Source organism: Maniola jurtina, chromosome 12, assembly GCF_905333055.1.
Source record: "Maniola jurtina chromosome 12, ilManJurt1.1, whole genome shotgun sequence".
Taxonomy (NCBI): Eukaryota; Metazoa; Arthropoda; class Insecta; order Lepidoptera; family Nymphalidae; genus Maniola; species Maniola jurtina.
Genome location: NC_060040.1, coordinates 14883366 through 14901607, shown reverse-complemented (window position 1 = coordinate 14901607; position 18242 = coordinate 14883366). Strand labels below are relative to the sequence as shown.

The 18242-nt window shown below is 42.5% G+C and overlaps 1 protein-coding gene across 7 annotated transcripts in view; it reads right to left on the bottom strand.

Moving 5' to 3' along the window:
• Nucleotides 1–7576: 7576 nt before the first annotated feature.
• Nucleotides 7577–18242, bottom strand: part of LOC123870315 (syntaxin-binding protein 5) — a 249102-nt gene continuing 238436 nt past the window's right edge. For 5 of the 7 annotated variants that reach the window (XM_045913557.1, XM_045913555.1, XM_045913559.1 and 2 more), the window contains 8 exons: nucleotides 17597–17719; nucleotides 16810–16919; nucleotides 16035–16260; nucleotides 15523–15631; nucleotides 14179–14268; nucleotides 12502–12597; nucleotides 12109–12233; nucleotides 7577–11410 (listed from right to left, as the gene is read on the bottom strand). In XM_045913557.1, the coding sequence (XP_045769513.1) occupies nucleotides 11154–11410; nucleotides 12109–12233; nucleotides 12502–12597; nucleotides 14179–14268; nucleotides 15523–15631; nucleotides 16035–16260; nucleotides 16810–16919; nucleotides 17597–17719 (1136 nt within the window). In that variant the 3' untranslated portion in view covers nucleotides 7577–11153. Of the gene's footprint in view, nucleotides 11411–12108; nucleotides 12234–12501; nucleotides 12598–13418; nucleotides 13438–14178; nucleotides 14269–15522; nucleotides 15632–16034; nucleotides 16261–16809; nucleotides 16920–17596; nucleotides 17720–18242 lie in introns of all 7 variants that reach the window. The other 2 variants (XR_006797053.1, XM_045913558.1) reach the window with 2 other exon arrangements.

Genomic DNA, 18242 nt, shown 5'->3' with positions numbered 1-18242 from the left:
TGGCACTTGTGTCAACGTTACGGTCTGTGCGGACGAGAAACTATTGTCCGCAGAGGACAAAAATTACTCACGAAGAACTGCATCGCAGAACGCACGCGATGGACTGATGTTACGGCGAAACACCGCAGTGAAACATGAGGGGCTCAGTCCTCCGCGGCAACAGTCCCTCGTCTGCGCAGGCCCTCAATGTCTTGTTACTTTATTAAAAAAATATATATAAATGGCGCTGATAAAATGGACACAACTTTGTTTTAATATCGACCGTGCGCTGCGTGTGAGGTTTTACACCTCACCGACGTTGATAAAATTCCAAACTCAATAATGTCAGAATAAAATGGATCTAAAATGACTTGGTTTACACTACATGATACATCGCAAGGTTTCCGCTTGGAGCGCTGGCTGCACATGTATGGACGAACTTGAGCTTTAACATGGCAGTTAAGGTCTACTTTATTTTAACACGAATTGTATCAACGTTGGTGTTAACTGTTATGTATAATCTTATACTCATCTTTAGGTTTCAAATGCGTTGTCGCGGGATCGCGCGCTCGCCATTAGACACGGGGGGTTTTGTGCGGGTAACCGCAGTACAAACCCAACGAACAAATGCAGAACTCGGTTACAATATATTGTGTAGTGTAGGAATTGTTTGGTGCATACATAACATGATACTGACGCTGCGTTCAGCATGTATGCGTTGTGTTCATTACGTATGAACTTCTACCTTATAATATGTACCTATAGTATAAGTCGTAACAGCCTCTTAATATTTACATAACAGTTTTGATCATGGACCATGTGTCGTAGCGAATTATACGTGTTTTGTATTTTACCGAGTGTGATAGTAACATGTGATGAACTCGCCCAAATGTTTGGACTCCCAGTATGATGGCAGTTTTCGCGTCGTGCGATATAGGTAATTAATATCGTGCCAGAGCTCTGAGGTTAAGGAGAGATGTTTAAAAACAACTTTTTTCAAGTATTGTCAAACCAATACTGTCGATGAGGTTGCTAATAAAACAAGCTTTTTCTCACATGGATAGATCAGCATTTCATGGCGACGCATGATTTTATACTACGCGAAACAAGGTTCAAATCTATAGAGCGCACTTTGACTTTGCTTAGACTTAAGTTTCAGTTCAAACGAGACAGATTTATGCCAGCGGTATAACGCTGTCTCGTTCTAACAGTGTGTTAAGTCTGAGCAAAGTCGAAGTGCGCTCATTAGATCTCAGTTGTCAACCTTAGTGTTGTTGGTGTTGTCTCACGGTTGGCCGATGTGGACCGATTCTTGTAAGGGGTTACATCGAAATTGAAAACTATCGCCAAGTGGCATCGTGCGCGAGCCATCATTTCCGTTTGGTGTTGCCGCGTGAGAATAGGTTTGCCTCGTCTTCCGCAATGTTCCTCCATTGATCTCAAATACAAAATAGATCTGCGCTAACCCTGCCCGGAGGCTGACATTTACTTGTACTAGGGAATGGAAAGCGAGGAGTGATGATGAAATCGCATATCATCAATAGGATCGCTGCATTTCATAGCATTATAGCGTTGAGAAAGCGATCCTATTGGTGGATTTCACCCATCTCTCGGGCACTACCGTACCTACCCTACTGGCAAAGCCGTACCGCCAAGTTAGCCCGCTACTATATTAGACTGCATCACCACCAGGCGGGCGAGTCGCTAACTCAGTGATAGCTACCGAGCTCATTTGGCATTGGTTGGTTCTACATTGCTGCTTAACTGAGTGATATTAAAATAGTTTGTCGTAGAAAACCTTCAATATATTAAAAACAAATGTCAAATCAGCTCAGTGGCTATCATTTAGTGTTAGACACTGAGTTAGCGAATCGGTAGGCCGGTCAGATCGCAGTCAAGGGCTAATTTGTATCGAAATTTAACAAAAAGTCTATATTTAAGTTGAATGGTCTGCGTGTCGTATCTTCGCCCCGGGGCGCCGTCCGTCTTGTTTGGTAGCGCTTAGATTTTCCAACCGAATCCTTGTCATTCCTTACATTGTATTATACCTCTGATAATAATTAATAATTGTGGACGATCATATTTAGAGTAAAGCTTTGTACACACATGAGACATTGACGTGCGGCGAGCGTAGGTAGTAGGTAGAATGTACCGCGAGATAGCTGCTATAAAGCTTATGGGGGCAATAATGTATTATTTTATTTTTATGTATTAGATATACATATACAAATATTTTAGTTATTTTGTTCAAGATCTTTTGTTGATCTTATCTCATTCTTTGTATTGTTTATGCGCCTAGTCGATATTTTTTTTATTATTCAATCTATGAAATCAAATTATTGTTTGTCTGTTCGTTATCTAGGTATGCGTTCGCGTATCGCCTATGCAATTGAGTTGAAACTTTATACAGCTGTTGTTGGCACTTGCGTGAACGTTGTGCATAGTGCCATTAACGTACAATAGGTGACGTGCGAGTCGTTAGTACAAAAGGTGTTGCAACGCATGCCAGGCATGCTAGCGTGTAATCAATATTATAATTATTACCAATTGATTTAGGTTCGATTTACATTGAAAGAGAATGGAAGCCAATTTCTAAAATATTATAAAGCATATTGGCTTTTATCTCCACCACGTAAAACACTTCTCGCCCAAATGGAAAATTGGCCGGAATGCGCGGGAGTCCCCACGGCTTCGCAGGAATTGTCTTTCTCAGTAGAAATTGATGCTTTATAGTGTGGAGATAGAAGTCAATATGCTAAGTAATATTTTAGAAATTGGCTTCCATTCCCTTTCAATGTAAATTAAGCCTTAGGTACTTCTTACAGTTATGTAAATCAAAAATCGTTAGTTTTGAAACGAAGCTTTAGATTTTTACCATTTATTTTAAAATGCGAAGAAGTTTGGGACCGCACAAAATGACAACGAAATAATATTAAAATTATTTTGTCTTACATTGTAATGACCATTAATTTCAGGTAAATTCTAGGATTGTTACAACATTCTAGTAACCATTTTTGTATTGAGTATAGTTTTGCGGAGCTACGTTTCCAAGTGTCCATATTTATTTGGAAGCGGAATGCAGATGAGTTGATAGTTGTCGCTTCATTGTCGTGTAGTGTAGACGCAGCCTACGTGCTAGTGTGTGTACAAGGCGCGCAGGACGCGGAGTTAAGATGTTCGCACATCTAACAGCACTCGTCGCAATCAGCTCAGTCCAAGTGACGTCATTCGTCGACTTTGTAAATTACTTTTTGGCAGCTGAGAAGTGAGCTGCGAAAGCCAGGTTCGAAAAGGTACAGGGCATGTGAAAGACAGTGATGGAATATTCTCGTATATACACTATACAGGGTGTAACCAGAACACTAACAAAAGTATTTTTCAAAACCGTATTGTATAGCGTATAAAACTCGGGTCAATACTTCTCCTACGACGTGGTATTGACTTCGTGTAGCCTATTTACAGAACGCTCGTGAACGTCAGTCATTTGCAATATATTGTGAACTTTTAAAAATACAGGATTTTTATATTTATTTTTTTCGCGTTTTTTTGTGGTATTTTATCACTAATCATCAGTACCAACACCCGTCTTCGTCTTTGCTAGCGTTCTAGTTACACTGTATGTAACTTGTTACGAGGCGACGCGCGTGACAAGTGAAGCCACACGATGCGTTGCGTTGGCGGTGCTGTTCCATGCTACATGATTCGTTAGAACGACGCAATGGACTTGGGACCAGAGAAACGAGGCGGGGAGTGGTGGTGCGGTGCGACGGACGACGACGACGCAACGCATCGTGTGGCCTCAGTGTAACTTCTTAGCACCAACAAAATTAAATCCGAGAAGTGCTCGTCACACGATAGGCTTACAGGTCTAAAGAATTGCATTCGGTGCGTGCTGCTAGATGCGCGGTCAGCTTAGGCTGAAATCTATAGGACGCACTTTAACTTTACACAGTTAAAGTGAGACAGCGTTATACCGCTGGCATTAATATCGTCTGAGCAAAGTGCGCTGTATAGCTTTGAGCCGTAGTGTCGACGGAACTTGCGTCCGCCTGCTAACGAGAACTGTGCCTTCCGGGCGCCGGGCCCGCGGCCTGTCTTACCCCTCCCCTCTAGGGCTCCTACACCGTAACAACTTATAAGACACCACCCGTCTTCGGAGTGCACATAATATAATGTTTACCTACCCCTAGTAAGAATTTGCATAGAAAAACCCGAATTTCAATTTAACACAAGAGGAAGAATAACCTTGTTTATTATTATAGTCCCATTATTTACGATTTTTATATCACAAAAGTTTTCCCCAATGGGTTTAGTGGAAGGGAGGCGGTCAAGCGTTTCGAATTTGCATTCTTTGTAAATTGTAACGGCCTGCGAGACGAGGGACGAGCGACTTTTGTCCTTCGCGGACAATATAGTTCCTCGTCTGCTCAGGCCTTTAGGTTGACCGATGCAATCAAAATGCCTGCACGTCTGTATACCTACAGAACGTGAAATGCGTGGTCGCTTCTTGCCTCCGAAGTCCCATAAGAGTATTACCAAAAAGTAAAAACTCAAACTAGTGCCACTCTGCATCTCATGATAGACGAATGCGGTGCTTTCTCACGTGTAGGGGCCACCGGGTTGTTTCGCTCCCGCGCCCGCCCGCCCGAGACATAATAAATGCTCGTAATGTATTCTATTGTATTTATTATATCATAGTTAAAAAGTTTTATTAAAAAAGTTGCTCAATACCATTGTTGTTTTATTTCTATAGGTAGTAACTTCTCATAAAAATGCTACAGAAGGTTTCTCGTGGATCTATCTTTTATACTAGGATTTGTAACTTACAGACTTCTGAATTGGAGCCTCCATTAGAAATGTTTAAGTGCAACGCACACTTTTTGAGCCTGCGCAGACGAAGGACTACAAAAGTCCGTCATCTTTACAATTATGATTAGTCCTTCATATGTGCAATTTGCGATGCAGTTGTGACTTGTGAGGGTGTGCCCCTCGCCTGCGCAGGTCGTTAGAGGAGTGGATTCTTACATCAGTGGCACGTTCTACCTCGGCGTCTTGATAATAACTTCGACTCAGTTTGACATGTTGCACTTGCCATAATGAAAACAAACAAGACACCGCACAGGCATTCCCACATGCCAAAGTAAGGGCATCTATCCACTGAAGGGGTGTAGGTAGCATCTACCACTAATATGATTTGTCTGCCCTCTCCGCTTCAGTGGATACTTACCCTAAAAGCTGAATTTAGAGTTATCAAATAAGACGTGTCTCGGTTCCAATCTACTTTTGTAAGTTTTACCACTACCTGAGCCGATTTTGATGATATTGAAATCGGATTAACTCTAGGCAGTAAGTAGGTATTTATTGGAGAAATGAAACAGGCAGGTCGTTTTGATATAATTTTATTTGTATTTTTTATTTATATATAATGACTATAATCATCTACCAAACTAAATAATATAATTCAACAGCATCCTTTATATACAATATGTATAGTTATTATATGTAGTTTGTAACCTCCTCGTTTCCGAACTTTAAAAAAGAATTCTAAATACAAAATAATGTTTGAAATGAACTACGGTTATTAAAGATTAACAATCAATAATTTGCCACAAGTTTTGGTAATTATTTATTTATTTACAAACCTTATTATTAATTTAGTCCCTTAATTTCCGAATAAACGCGTCCAATGAGAACCACGATCGGGAACAGTGAGCGGAGAAGGGCGCGGCAACGGTCCATAGAATTACAAAACTTAACGCGTAAGTACATCAACGGGACATGCACAGGCACACTTGTAAGGCGCACATGCCAGGGACTATCGCGTACTATATATACTATAGCTATCATCTATTTTTCCTTAACTCACTTAAAAGGTAGCTTCTGGCTGAAATGTGTATTAGCCCTCTACTTGCGACACTGCGGCAGGGCCGATTTAGAGTAAAAAAACCTGGGGAGGATCCTAGATTGCTTCCTAAATAATGTCGTGTGTAGGGTCATTCTAGATCGGCCGGAAGGAGCAGATATGCATCCGATTCTCGTAGATTGCGGTAAATCGGTCCTGCCTCAACGTCGTGTATATAGTAGCCTTAACAGGCGCACTATACGCGGCCCATACGACCTTATTACCGCGAACTGACAATGGAAATCAAAGAGAATGTAATCACTTCGTATGAAAATCATGGTACGAGTGAAAACCATAACTTAAGGTCCAAATGGCGGTTGAATCGCGTCGCTTACGAGTTTTTCCGAAAAGGTTCTGGGATTTGTTTATCTTTTAAGTAAACTAAGGAAAAGTAAAGTACAGCTAAATTGTTACACAAACTATAGTAGACACGTAAATCGGGGTAAAAATTTACTAAGCATGCTTGGTTAAGTACCATATTTTTAATACAAACTAAATGCTTACTATACATAATAGAGATAAATACATTCCGAAATCTTAAGAATCTCAAAATATTGCACATGTTTCATTAAATAAGTAGGCACATAAAGTTAATTAATAATTAAAATAACTAAATATCGTCGAAAAATCGGATTTTTATCAAGACGGAGATTTTGCTTTTTAGGTGTATAGCTACAAGTATCAGACTACTTTCAATTTGAAGCACGTTTTAGGAATAAACTCAGGAAATAACAAAACGAGAGGGAGCGTGGGATCGCAACATTGGGTATCTAGTCAACGCATATCGCACTCGCGTAACCTGAACACTCGCTTATACTATACATTTCAATTGAGAAGACCATCGGCAAGGAATCTACTTGTCAAGTCGCACAGACCCACATAGAGCTGTTAATTTTCAACTCTATAATTAGGTACGTTTAAGGTACCAAACCTACATCTAAAAACTTTACACGATTCAAATTTAACTGTTTTTATTTTAAAAATATAGTAGCATATAAAAATTAAATAGGTACCTACGTATAAAACAAGCAATGAAATCTGGAATAAAAGTAGGTACAAGTTTGACATAACATTAGATGGTCTTCTTAGTTGAAACATACGAGTAAGTATAAGGTGTCACTTGGTAGTTAGTATGTTACTACCTAACTTAGGTGTGCGATGAATATGTAGGTATTAATCATTATTTGGGTGATGGGTAATACCTATTTGGGTTTAAAATACTCAGAGATACCAATTAAACGCAGATACGTATAATACGAGCCAGAGGGATGTAAATGAGCCCTAGAAGTGCCGTTAGTTGTAAACCCCTAAATACATCCACTAAAACCACTAATTAATATATATAAGAAAATATTTTGCTTCTCGAATCAATTCTGTAATCATTCGTGTACACGTCTAAATACCAAAATAATCTGGTTAAAATATGTTTAACTTTAGTGATATAACATCGGAACAGCATAAGTTTCTTTATACAATTATATAATTTAATTCAATATTCCATCGTTAGTAACGCTATGTTGTCATATTTCGCAAATCTCTAAATAAACTATAACATAGTGAAATCAAATACAACATATTATTATGAATAGCTTAACAAAGTTTTTATGTACAAAATGGAGGTTGAATATTTTCCTTTGGCATCTAACATTTATACAGAGTCGCTATTAAATTATAGATAGGTATTTATAGTATATCTGTAAAGGTAGAAACATATTTGTAACACGCTACGCAATCTGATGAAACGCGACGCTAGTTGTGTCAAATCAAATCGTAGACGATAAATAGGCAGTCGATTGCCATCTCAACCTTTTGCGTACTATAAGTATGATAAGTATGGATATTTTGTACCCCCTACGCAAACAGAGGGATGTTTTAAAAACGTGTGTATCTGCGTGTCTGTCTGCGGCATCATAGCGCTCAAACGGATGGACCGATTTGAAAGCAGTTTATTTTATTAGAAGGCCTGTTTAATCGAGATCATTCTTAGCTCATCGATTAGTTTGATGGAAATATTATATTCTACCGTTTGGGGAATATTAGCTGTTTTCTCATCCGCAGTAGGGGGCTCAGTCATCAAATTGATTTACCTATTTATATTACTTGCACTTGCCTTCTGGACCCGATCCCCACAATGCAATATCATGGTAACCTGTCGGGGTTGTTCAATTTTCTATGACCATGATTTAGATGTTTATCAGACTCAATGAAAGAGATTTATCAGTCATACTAGCATACCATAATTTTTTGTAGTAGCTATTATTCGCCGCAAATTGGATTGGAGCTGAAGTTTAAATTGAGCCTACATCGGATCTATTTTTCTCGTCTACTATTATGAAATCGTAATTTGACTGTTTTTTTTTTGTGCGCCAACCCCGGTTCGGCTTTAGCCCGTGTAGTGCCCGGGTGCAATCTGCATTACTCAATTTTAAGCCGCCTGGAATCGAGCGCAGAGTCTATGATGCGTCACTTGCGGCACTCAGCACTCCGACTGCGAAGCCGACACTGAGTTAGCCGCACTTTTCAAGGTCTCCATACTTTAGATCCGAGCAATCGATTAAGGCAGCTAACCACCGATCAAAAGTATGACGCTTTTGTAGTTTAAAAGCGAAGAAGCTTCGAAGCGCGCGGTGACAGAGGAAGAGAGCCGGCGTCACACGTCCGACGCTCCGTTACAACAATTATTGCCATGCGATACACCGACACCTACGCTACGTACAGAACCAACTCGCTGTAGGTGCACACCTACCACACTAGTTATTTCTTGTTGAGTTTCGCGATTATGTTGGTTAATCTTACGAAAATGACGCCTTGTAGGTCCAATCTAACTACTCATAAAGCTCCAAATCCATCAGCGGGAGACGGAGACAGTTATGCTTGCAGTTTGTACGTGATCAATCAGAAATGAGATCTGTAGGAGAAGCAGAGTAACCGACTAACTCAGCGGGTCGCGAAGTGGTTTGCTCCAGTAGCAACGAGCAGAACAGCGCAGCGTTGCTACACGTCCCCGCCGGGCGGGCAGACATCAACCGAGTCGCAGGGAGCCGCTGGGTGGCGGCGGCTCAACACCGTGATTATGACGATGATAATGACGTTTAATTTGACACAGCCGACCGAATTTTGTCATTACGAGATAAAAAAAATCTGGTAAAATAAAGTCAGCATATACAGCTATTGCAAATACAGCGAGCTTTTTCTGCGCAAACTATCTATACGATACACAGTGCACTTAGTTTTTCAATTATTTTTACAATGTTATATTAGTTATCGCTTTATTTAGTAATAGTTATTTATCTAACAACATCGACACGACACCGATTGGTCTGGTCAGCGCCTAGCGCCTCGCTTACTGCCTAGCGGCTACCGGCGAGCGGCTCGCGCGCTCTATTGCTCTGTGTAGAGTGGTGACCACCCCGACAACATCTACTCATAGACGAACTTATCGTAATATAACAAACGATCATATGAACGAGAAGGAGGTACACTGCAACTAACGTTACAGTATCCAGTAGTTGAACATTACACATCCAGCTTTAGAAAGAGATAAATCGGCAGCTTCGGCTTCGTAAAGTGTCGTCTCTGTGTTCAAGACTCACATATCAGCGACAAAAGCTCACATAGGTATGACTATCACTTTCTAAAGCTCGATAATGGCGGTACTGCTCTGTAAATTAAACGGAAAACCGCAATAAATAAAAACATATAAAATTATATCGAGTTTATTAAAAGTATATCAAAGGTTCAAAGACTGTACCTTTCAACCGCCGATATTGACATTAATAAAATTATGAAATCGAATTAAAATAGATCTATTAGAGAGGATAGTAAAAAAATCAGAGCACAACTTGGTAAAATTAAAATAATAAATATGTAGAAAATAATAAAATACTCACCTCGCGGTGATAAACAAATTCTCCATTGAAATAGTAACAAAATTATTGTCATCCAATGCTTAAAATTTCAATCATTTTATTTTATAACATTTATTTATTTATTCAATACTTTATACACATGAACATCACTCGCAATACCTATTATAGTTAATTTGTCGCGCATCCGCATTCCGCACCTATCTACAGTTACATCTACGTCAGCATCTTTGAAGTAGCAACATTCAATAATCTCATATTTATCAATACTATAACGTACTAACTCAAATGTTAATGCGATTCACGATCGACGAGGACCCCGATCCTCTAGGCTAGAGCCAAGCTGGAGCATTCGAATCCTAACTTTTACGCCGTCAAATTCGAGGCCTCTTCTTCATCTTCGAAGGAGACCGTCGGATTTCACATCGAGAATGGCAAATACGACCGAGTTACGACTCGAACGCTCCAGTGGGTGAGGGCAAAAGAGCCAACCCATATTTTAAAAATAGCACTAATTTATTCCGATAGATATTCTTACAACGGGCGGCGTCCGTGGTGAAGTGTAAAATATAGTGTTAAAACAGGAGAAGACGCGAGACGGGAAGAGTGCGATATAGAGAAATCACTACTTTAGTAATATATAAGGTACACTGTATAAAAAGATTAAGTATATAGTAAGTAATAATATTTACAATATCACATCGCACGAAGGAATGCGAACGCGTCGTGCGCGCGGCACCGCGAGCGTTCCGTCGCGTGCGTAACGTCCGCGCGTTGTGGCCACGGGACGACGTCGAGCTCGATCTATAACATTTTATTACGATTGTCTCATAATCTCTAACAACTATTGGACTCTAAAAATTAATTTAACGGTAAAATCGTGGGAGCCGTCTTTCGACGACACGATACGGAGCGAACGACTCGGTGGCGTCGCCGGAGTCGCGCCGGAGACCGGGGAGTGGTGCGCGTAGCACGTCGAGGCACAGAAATAATTGAACGTTACAGCGATGAGGCGGGAACGTACGTGTACATTGTAGACAGTATGAGTTTGTGCGTTTATTTAAGTCGAGTCACGCCTACGAAGAATTATATTATTCTAATGTTTTAGTAAAGTTTCGAAGGTCGCTAAGCTCTAATGGGGCGGAGCGCTGCTCCGAGGCGGGGCGGGCCCCGACTCGCTACGTCCTCCGAATGTCCTCTCAAAACGATAACCGTCAAATCTGACGTCACAAACATATTACTGTTCGAACGACATAGCGAATGAGGTCCTACATGAACCACTGCATGACCACCAACCGATCCTTTGATTCTATCCTATCAGTTCCAGTTCGTACGCGGCGACGACGGGGTTCACTAGACGAGCATTCCGTGAATTTTTTGTACACTAGAAGCGGGAGCGCTCGCGCTCACAGCTGGTACCACTTCTTGTCCTTGTACTTGAGCATGAGCTGGTGCGCGGAGGAGGAGAACTCGCCGGCCTGCATGTGCATCCGCTCCGTCTTGTCCTCCAGCTGCGACAGCTTGTCGCCGCGTTCCAGCACGAGCTGGTGCGCGCGGGACACCTCGCTGGCGGCCGTGCTGGCGCGCGTGCCCAGCGCCTCCAGCGACGGCCCGGGGATGTGCTTGGCGACGGCGCGGTTCGGCTTGCCGCTGCTCTCGCCGACTGGAAACGCAACACACAGTTATGCTTGATAACATCCAAAACGCTACGCCAACAGTAGAGTTATTTTACATCTCCCTCATATAGATAGGATCCGAGCGTCGAAATACAGTAAATTTTACTCTGCCGTTATTATATTTCGTCGCCGTGGTCCTGATGCATCACTGTAGGTAGGTCACCGCATCGTCTATTTCGCTATGAGCCATGGAACGGGAGATTTTTTTTGGCAGCGACGCAGTGAGAAAAACAGCATTGTCGAGATGATAATTTCGTTGAGCTTCTGCCGCAGCAAAGCAGTAGGAGAGAAAATCATCAAAATTATTTATTTGAATGCTTTGTTATATGTGCCACTAGCTGACGCCCGCGACTTCGTCCGCGTGGATTTAGGTTTTTTGAAATCCCGTGGGAACTCTTTGGTTTTCCGGGATAAAAAGTAGCCTATGTGCTAATCCAGGATATTATCTATCTCCATTCCGAATTTCAGCCGAATCCGTCCAGTAGTTTTTGCGTGAAGGAGTAACAAACATACACACGCACACACACACACATACACTTACTTTCGCCTTTATAATATTAGTGTGATGTTACCCCGGCGCCTCACCTCTTTGGCCACTTGTGACTGTAATGGATCCCAGTTCGATATAATGTTGTATGCAGCATTATATTTTATTTTAAGCTGAAAATTTCGCTTGTTTACTCACAAAGCTCCTCCCTGTCCAGAGCGCGGGATCCGCCGCCGAAGAGTCCTCGGAAGAAGCTCTCCTTGGGCGGCTCCGGCATGTCGCGTGGCAGGAACAGCTCGCCGATCATTTCGTTGAGCTGTTGACTGTAATGGAAATGTTTTTGGATCAAGAAAAATCCTGAAATGTGTATCAGTATTTGGTGAGTGTTCAGAGTGTTTAAAAGAGACAGGATCCAGGCCTATCCGATTAGTCAATACGAAGAAGTCAAGTGGAATAAGAAGTCATGCATCACTCGGGGAAGTCAACGAAACGGCGACATTGTTTTTCATTGGACTCGCCTGCGATCGAGTCCAAAACGTCGATAAATAAGCTCTTCAAAACCAGTTGGCCGGTGACAAAATAAATCCTCACCAGAATTCAGCGTCGATGGTGAACTTCTGTATCTCGGTGGGGGAGGCGAGGTAGAGGCCGTGGCCGCGGTTGCTGAAGCAGAACGTCTTTGCTATTCTGCAAAATTACGGTGGACACATGTTAACCCCCTCTTCGTATCATCTACCTATTGGATGAACTTCTACAATGACATTACCGGATCAGTTATTGAAAAGACAGGTACCGGTAGACCTGCCAGAGGCACGGACTCGCTACTTTGGAATATACGTACGAAGATACCGCTCGGATGTTGAAATAAGAACATCGATCGAGTCTACTACTACTATGATAAACTGCGAAAGCATGTCTGTCCGTCTATCTGTCCTCTATTCTTCGTTCAACCGCTAAATCGATCGTAACAAGAGGAACAGATAAATAGCTTGATCTTAGAGACGGACATAAGTTCAAAGAAAATCTAATTCTTGTCGGATGAATTCGCTTCCATCATTGAAATACGATTGTGATTAATCTATGACAAAGATGATACAAAAGGGTTTTTTTTTAAATTACAAGCATTCTGAAGACAGGCGTAACTTTCTTTTCAGCGTGGATTTCATTTTTTCACCTCTATATGATTTAATAAAACTACATATAAGTTTAATTGACGTAGTTGCTTGAGCATAGAAATCTCAATAATTCCACAGTGGAGTTCGCCTCAGATTCCGATCTCATTAACATCATACACTTAATATGACGTTACCACTCTTACATCCTAGTCAAGTTAATAGCTATTTAATATAGTGAAGTTAAGAAGATTTACATAGTATAGGCATAAGTAGTTGGAGAGCAAGGTGAGAATTAGTCAACTAATAAATAAAAAAGATGACTACTTATATACTTATATAATTTTTTATAAAATAAAATAAAATTTATAGAGTGAAGAATAAAAATATCCTTACCTTCATTCCTCCGGTTCCTCTGTCAAAAATTCTGTGATAGGTGTTAAATTCTATTATGTAATTTAAAAAGCAGTATACCAAATGAAAATGCCAATGAGGGAAAACAGTTACACACTCAGTACAGATCGAGAAAACGACCAAAGCAGTCATGCGCCAAGAGAGAAAGAATCGCACAGAAACAGGCAGTCAATATAGACAAGTGTAGAAAACAGAATCTTGTAAAGTAATGTGTGAGCAAGGAAACACTGTCACGAGTGATGTGCTGTGACGTGAGCGTGTCGGTACAGAGGTGTTGTGTGTGTGTGAGTGACGGGTGACGGGTGACGGGTGACGGGTGACGGGTCGGTCGTTGGGGAACCTTACTGAAGCGGATTCGCAAGCAACGGACGGACTGGACCAAGGTCGTAACAATCTACTTCGAAAATATAATTTTAAATATAAATATCGGTTGAGATATTTTTGATGAAAACAAAAAATTATTAACTTAAATTTTGGTAATATTAATAAATCTTTAAAATCTTACCATCAACAATCTGTTTAGAACAAATCAATAAAGTGGTTAGAATTTGTGTGAAATCACAAATCAATTTCAATACACAACGTAAAACGCACGTCCGTGTCCGGGGCGCGGGGCGAGGGCGAGTGGCGGGGGCGAGGGGCAGGGGAGGGCGGGGCAAGCTGTCGGGGCATGAGCTAGCAAGTGTAGCGGGGCACCACGGGGCGATGGATGACTAGCGCAACTCCGCTATGAACGACTTACTGATCTGTGTCCTCGTTAACTATCAGTTGCTGGCCCCATATGGAGAGCATTGGGTCTACGATACCCCTCTGTTTGGACTGTGTCTGGAAGCTACCGGGAACACAGGCACCGTCAGTTGCGGCTCGCGCAGCGCTGCGGCCGCGCCGGACTCCTCTCCGCTCGCGAGGAAACTCACTAACCAAATGTTTGTCTAGTTCGGCTCATGTACTGCGGTGGATACGCAATGCAATACTGCATTTTAGATTGCTACTGTCACTAGTAATTTTGTTCCGTAGTCTGTTGGAAGGTTTTCAAGTTGTAGGGTTGAAGTGAGCCATTGGGGTGCAAGTTTATTCGCCAACGGACGAGGAGTCGGAGGAAAGGCGGCGCGGCCACAGAGCTGAGGTCGAGCGCTCTATAATGCTGGGTTAAAGACAGGTTAGATGTCATCATGGCATGAGGGTTACACACTAATGAAGTATCATTAGCACTAGGTTATCGATGCAGTCGGATGTCGGGCACATTGATGGTCGGCGTGTCGGGTGTATTTACACATCGGCTCCGGCGGCGCCGGGGCGGGGAGTGCGACGTGTGCCCGACGGGTCGGGTGGTGTGTGTCGTGTCCGATCGGTCCGACGGAAGAATAGATGAAGAGTGCCAAATATCCAAAGCACAGGAGGTGCTCGACAAATTTGCAAAATTTTGTCTACTTCGTGATCGGAAAGAGCGCGGCTCTACTGTAGCAGATCGGTGCTGGCCGGGTCGGCACGACATTCCGCTCGCTCGGTGCGGGGCCGTGCGGTGCGGTACGAGCGTGCGGGTACGACGGGGCCCCCCGCAGCGAGCGAGCGCGCATTCCTCTAACATCGATCAACACTCAGGACGCGTTCGGTCGGCCCCCAAATGATAAATTAGCGGTGTAGTGACTGATATCGTGGCGGGCGATGGAATGCGTAAATCGTAAAATGACAAATCTCAAATTCTCCGGTAGCGTAAATACAGCATTCTCATGCCGACATTAGCGAAGCTAGTTGAATCTAGGGAATATAAATAGAAAAAAGCTGTTTATCATTTAGTGCCTCGATCGGGTGCAAGGGGACCTAGGGAGAGGCGCGGGCCCTTCTGTCCCGCGGAGGCTTCTCGCCTCCACACGCCGCTTTGAGTGCTCACTCGTCAAACGAGGTTAATACTTGGTAAGATTTTATCAAAAACTGAAACTATGCTGTTCATTCGCCAAGATATTACAACTTAAATGAAGCAAACACCATCCGTTCTCTCCTGCGACTCACGGGATAGTTTCAGTTGCCATCTATTGAATAGAAAATAGCAAAGAATGTAAAAGAGCTGGGTAGAGGCGGCGGGTACCTGAGCTCGGACAGCGGCAGGAAGTCCGCGTGCACGAGCGGCCGCAGCGAGGGCAGGCTGTAGGCCGCCAGGTGGCCCGTCGACAGGTAGTTCACCAGGCAGACGCTGTCTGCAATCCACCAGCCAGACAATTGGAACCACTTTTACCAATATTACTTTTTTAATCAATAGGAATAATCTAATTTTTTAATGAATAACTAGCAAAAAAACTTATTTTATTCCTTACACCATCGTCGTTCATCGTTCTTGAGTTTTCAGAACTTATCAAACAAAATATTACCGCAGCGCAAAAGGCACAATTAGTAGTGTAAAAATTTCGAAAGGCTTCATTTCTTTGTACCCTTTTGAGAACTTGGGTGGGGTCTATATACTTTCAAGGCAAGAGTGAATGGGCATCTCGTAGGCAAGCGCACCCAACCTAGACCTCATCTTTGTTTTTTTTATAAAGCATAATAATTGTTGTCCAAGCCTATATCTAGCAATAAAAAAAATAGCGCGGTTCGTGGAGTTACCTTTCAAGCTGACGATCTCGGACTTGACGACGAAGTCCGCGTCGACGATCTGCTGGCGGTAGACGCAGTTCTGGCTCGGCAGCGCCACGACGCGCGCGTGCTTCTCCGACGCGATCACCACGAACTGGCGGTCGGCGGCCGCCTCCGCGCCGCACGCCGGCGTGGGGCTCGTGTGGCTGCCCGCCGAGCCCTGCTTCGTGGGCGTGCGCTCGCGCCGGTCTCTGCACTGCAACACATGCCCCTGACTATACCAGGATATCATCCGAACGCCTCCGAACTGCTTAGCCGTCTGCCCGGATTCCATATTATGTATAAACGTGAAAGTGTGTCTGTCTGTTAGTTTGTCCTTCAATCACAATACCACAGGGAGTTTTTGCACGGGCGTAGTAAAAGACCTGGAGAGTTACATAAGGCTACTTTTTATCCCGGAAAATCAAAGAGATTCCCACGGGGTTTTTAAAAACCTTAATCCACGCTGTTTGTCAGTTGCACGCATCAGCCAGTATTTTGGTAAATTATAGTATGTTGGAGCATTCTTCTTTGATACGTATTGCATTGTAGAATTAGTTTTAAGTATTTCCCCGATACGCAGAAGCTACAAAATGTCGTTGTGTTTTAATTAAGTAGGAGCTGAAGAGTATTAACTGGAGATTCTCGGTCGGGTAGGTGTTATAAAAAAGAAAGTGTAATGTAACTACATTAGAATGCAATTAAAAACATCCGAAGCAAGTACAAGAACATGAAAAAATTGAAAGACAATTTTGTATAAACTTACGTCTTTACTATCGTCCTTCCAACTTTCGTACGAGTAAGGGATTAAAGCACCATTGCAGTCCAAAAATGACATCGCCAATATTGAACCTTTTAATCTAAAAATAGGGCCACCTGAAAAATAAAACAATAAGTCAAGTCAAAAAATACATCTACAAGTTTTTCGACAATAGTTAGAAAAGGATATGTGTGAAGCCCATTATTGATTAGCTTTATTTCAATAAGCAGCAACTTGTCATTTCCAACAAAGTCGAGTGGGGCTTCACCTCAGAACAGCTTCTAGCCTTGTACCAAGCTCAAGTTCGTTCCTGCGTGGCGTACTGCAGCTATTCGTGGGATGGCTCTGCTAAGTACCAGATTCTAGACGTAGAAATAGGCCAATTCTAAGCTTCAAAGTTTGGAACATCAGCGCAAAGTTGCCTATCTATCGGTATTCTAAGGCGATTTTTACAGGATATGTTTCGGAGATTGTGCCCTAGAACTTTTGACTTGGTTTCTCCTTCACTTTTCTACTATCCCCGAGGCATCGTCTAGGTCTGCACCTTTACAGGTTAGGCTATATAAAGCAGCATTCCGGCGTCAGTTATACCCTCCGTTTTTATCAATAGGTACCTTTAATTCGATAGTGAATAGGCATCTTGTAGGCAAGCGCGTGCCATCAGCTCGGGTTGCATCATCACTTGCCACTAGATCTGGTCGCAGCCTAGTAGTGAAAATGAAGCTATTCTATTTGGTGGGCATCTCCACACATCCCGTTCATCACATAAGGTTGTTGTAGCGCGCGCACTCACCGCTGGTGGAGATGACGACGGGCTGCGTGTGCCGCAGCTCGGTGTCGGGCAGGCTGATCATCATCGTTAGCACGGAACCCAGCGTCGTGCCGATCCACAGCGTCGGCAGCAACGTCGTGGGATCTGCGATCAGGTACAACTTTCATATTATACAACACTAGAAGATGCCCGCGGCTTCGCCCGCGTGGATTTCGGTTTTTTGAAATCCCGTAGGAACTCTTTGATTTTCCGGGATAAAAAGTAGCCTATATGCTAATCCAGGATATTACCTATCTCCATTCCAAATTTCAGCCAAATCCATTCAGTAGTTATTGCGTGAAAGAGTAACAAACATACACACACACACACATTTAAACTTTCGCCTTTATAATATTATAGTGTGATAGTGTGATTACAAGACTAAAAGTTTGTGTCAAAAACAGATTTCCAAAGCCACCACAAAGTAAAAAAAAAATGTTGGTACCCGTATGTTGAATTTGGGTGAGCGACACGCGCTGATTTGTAGTTCCTTTTTATTTGTTTTTTGAAAATAATTTTAATTTTAAGCTTTCAGTGTAAGTCTAGTTTAGTGCAGTAATGTGCAGGACCCAAAGTTTATCTAAATTCCGGTTTTTTTGGCGATTAAATTATTTTTGCAGCTAACCGT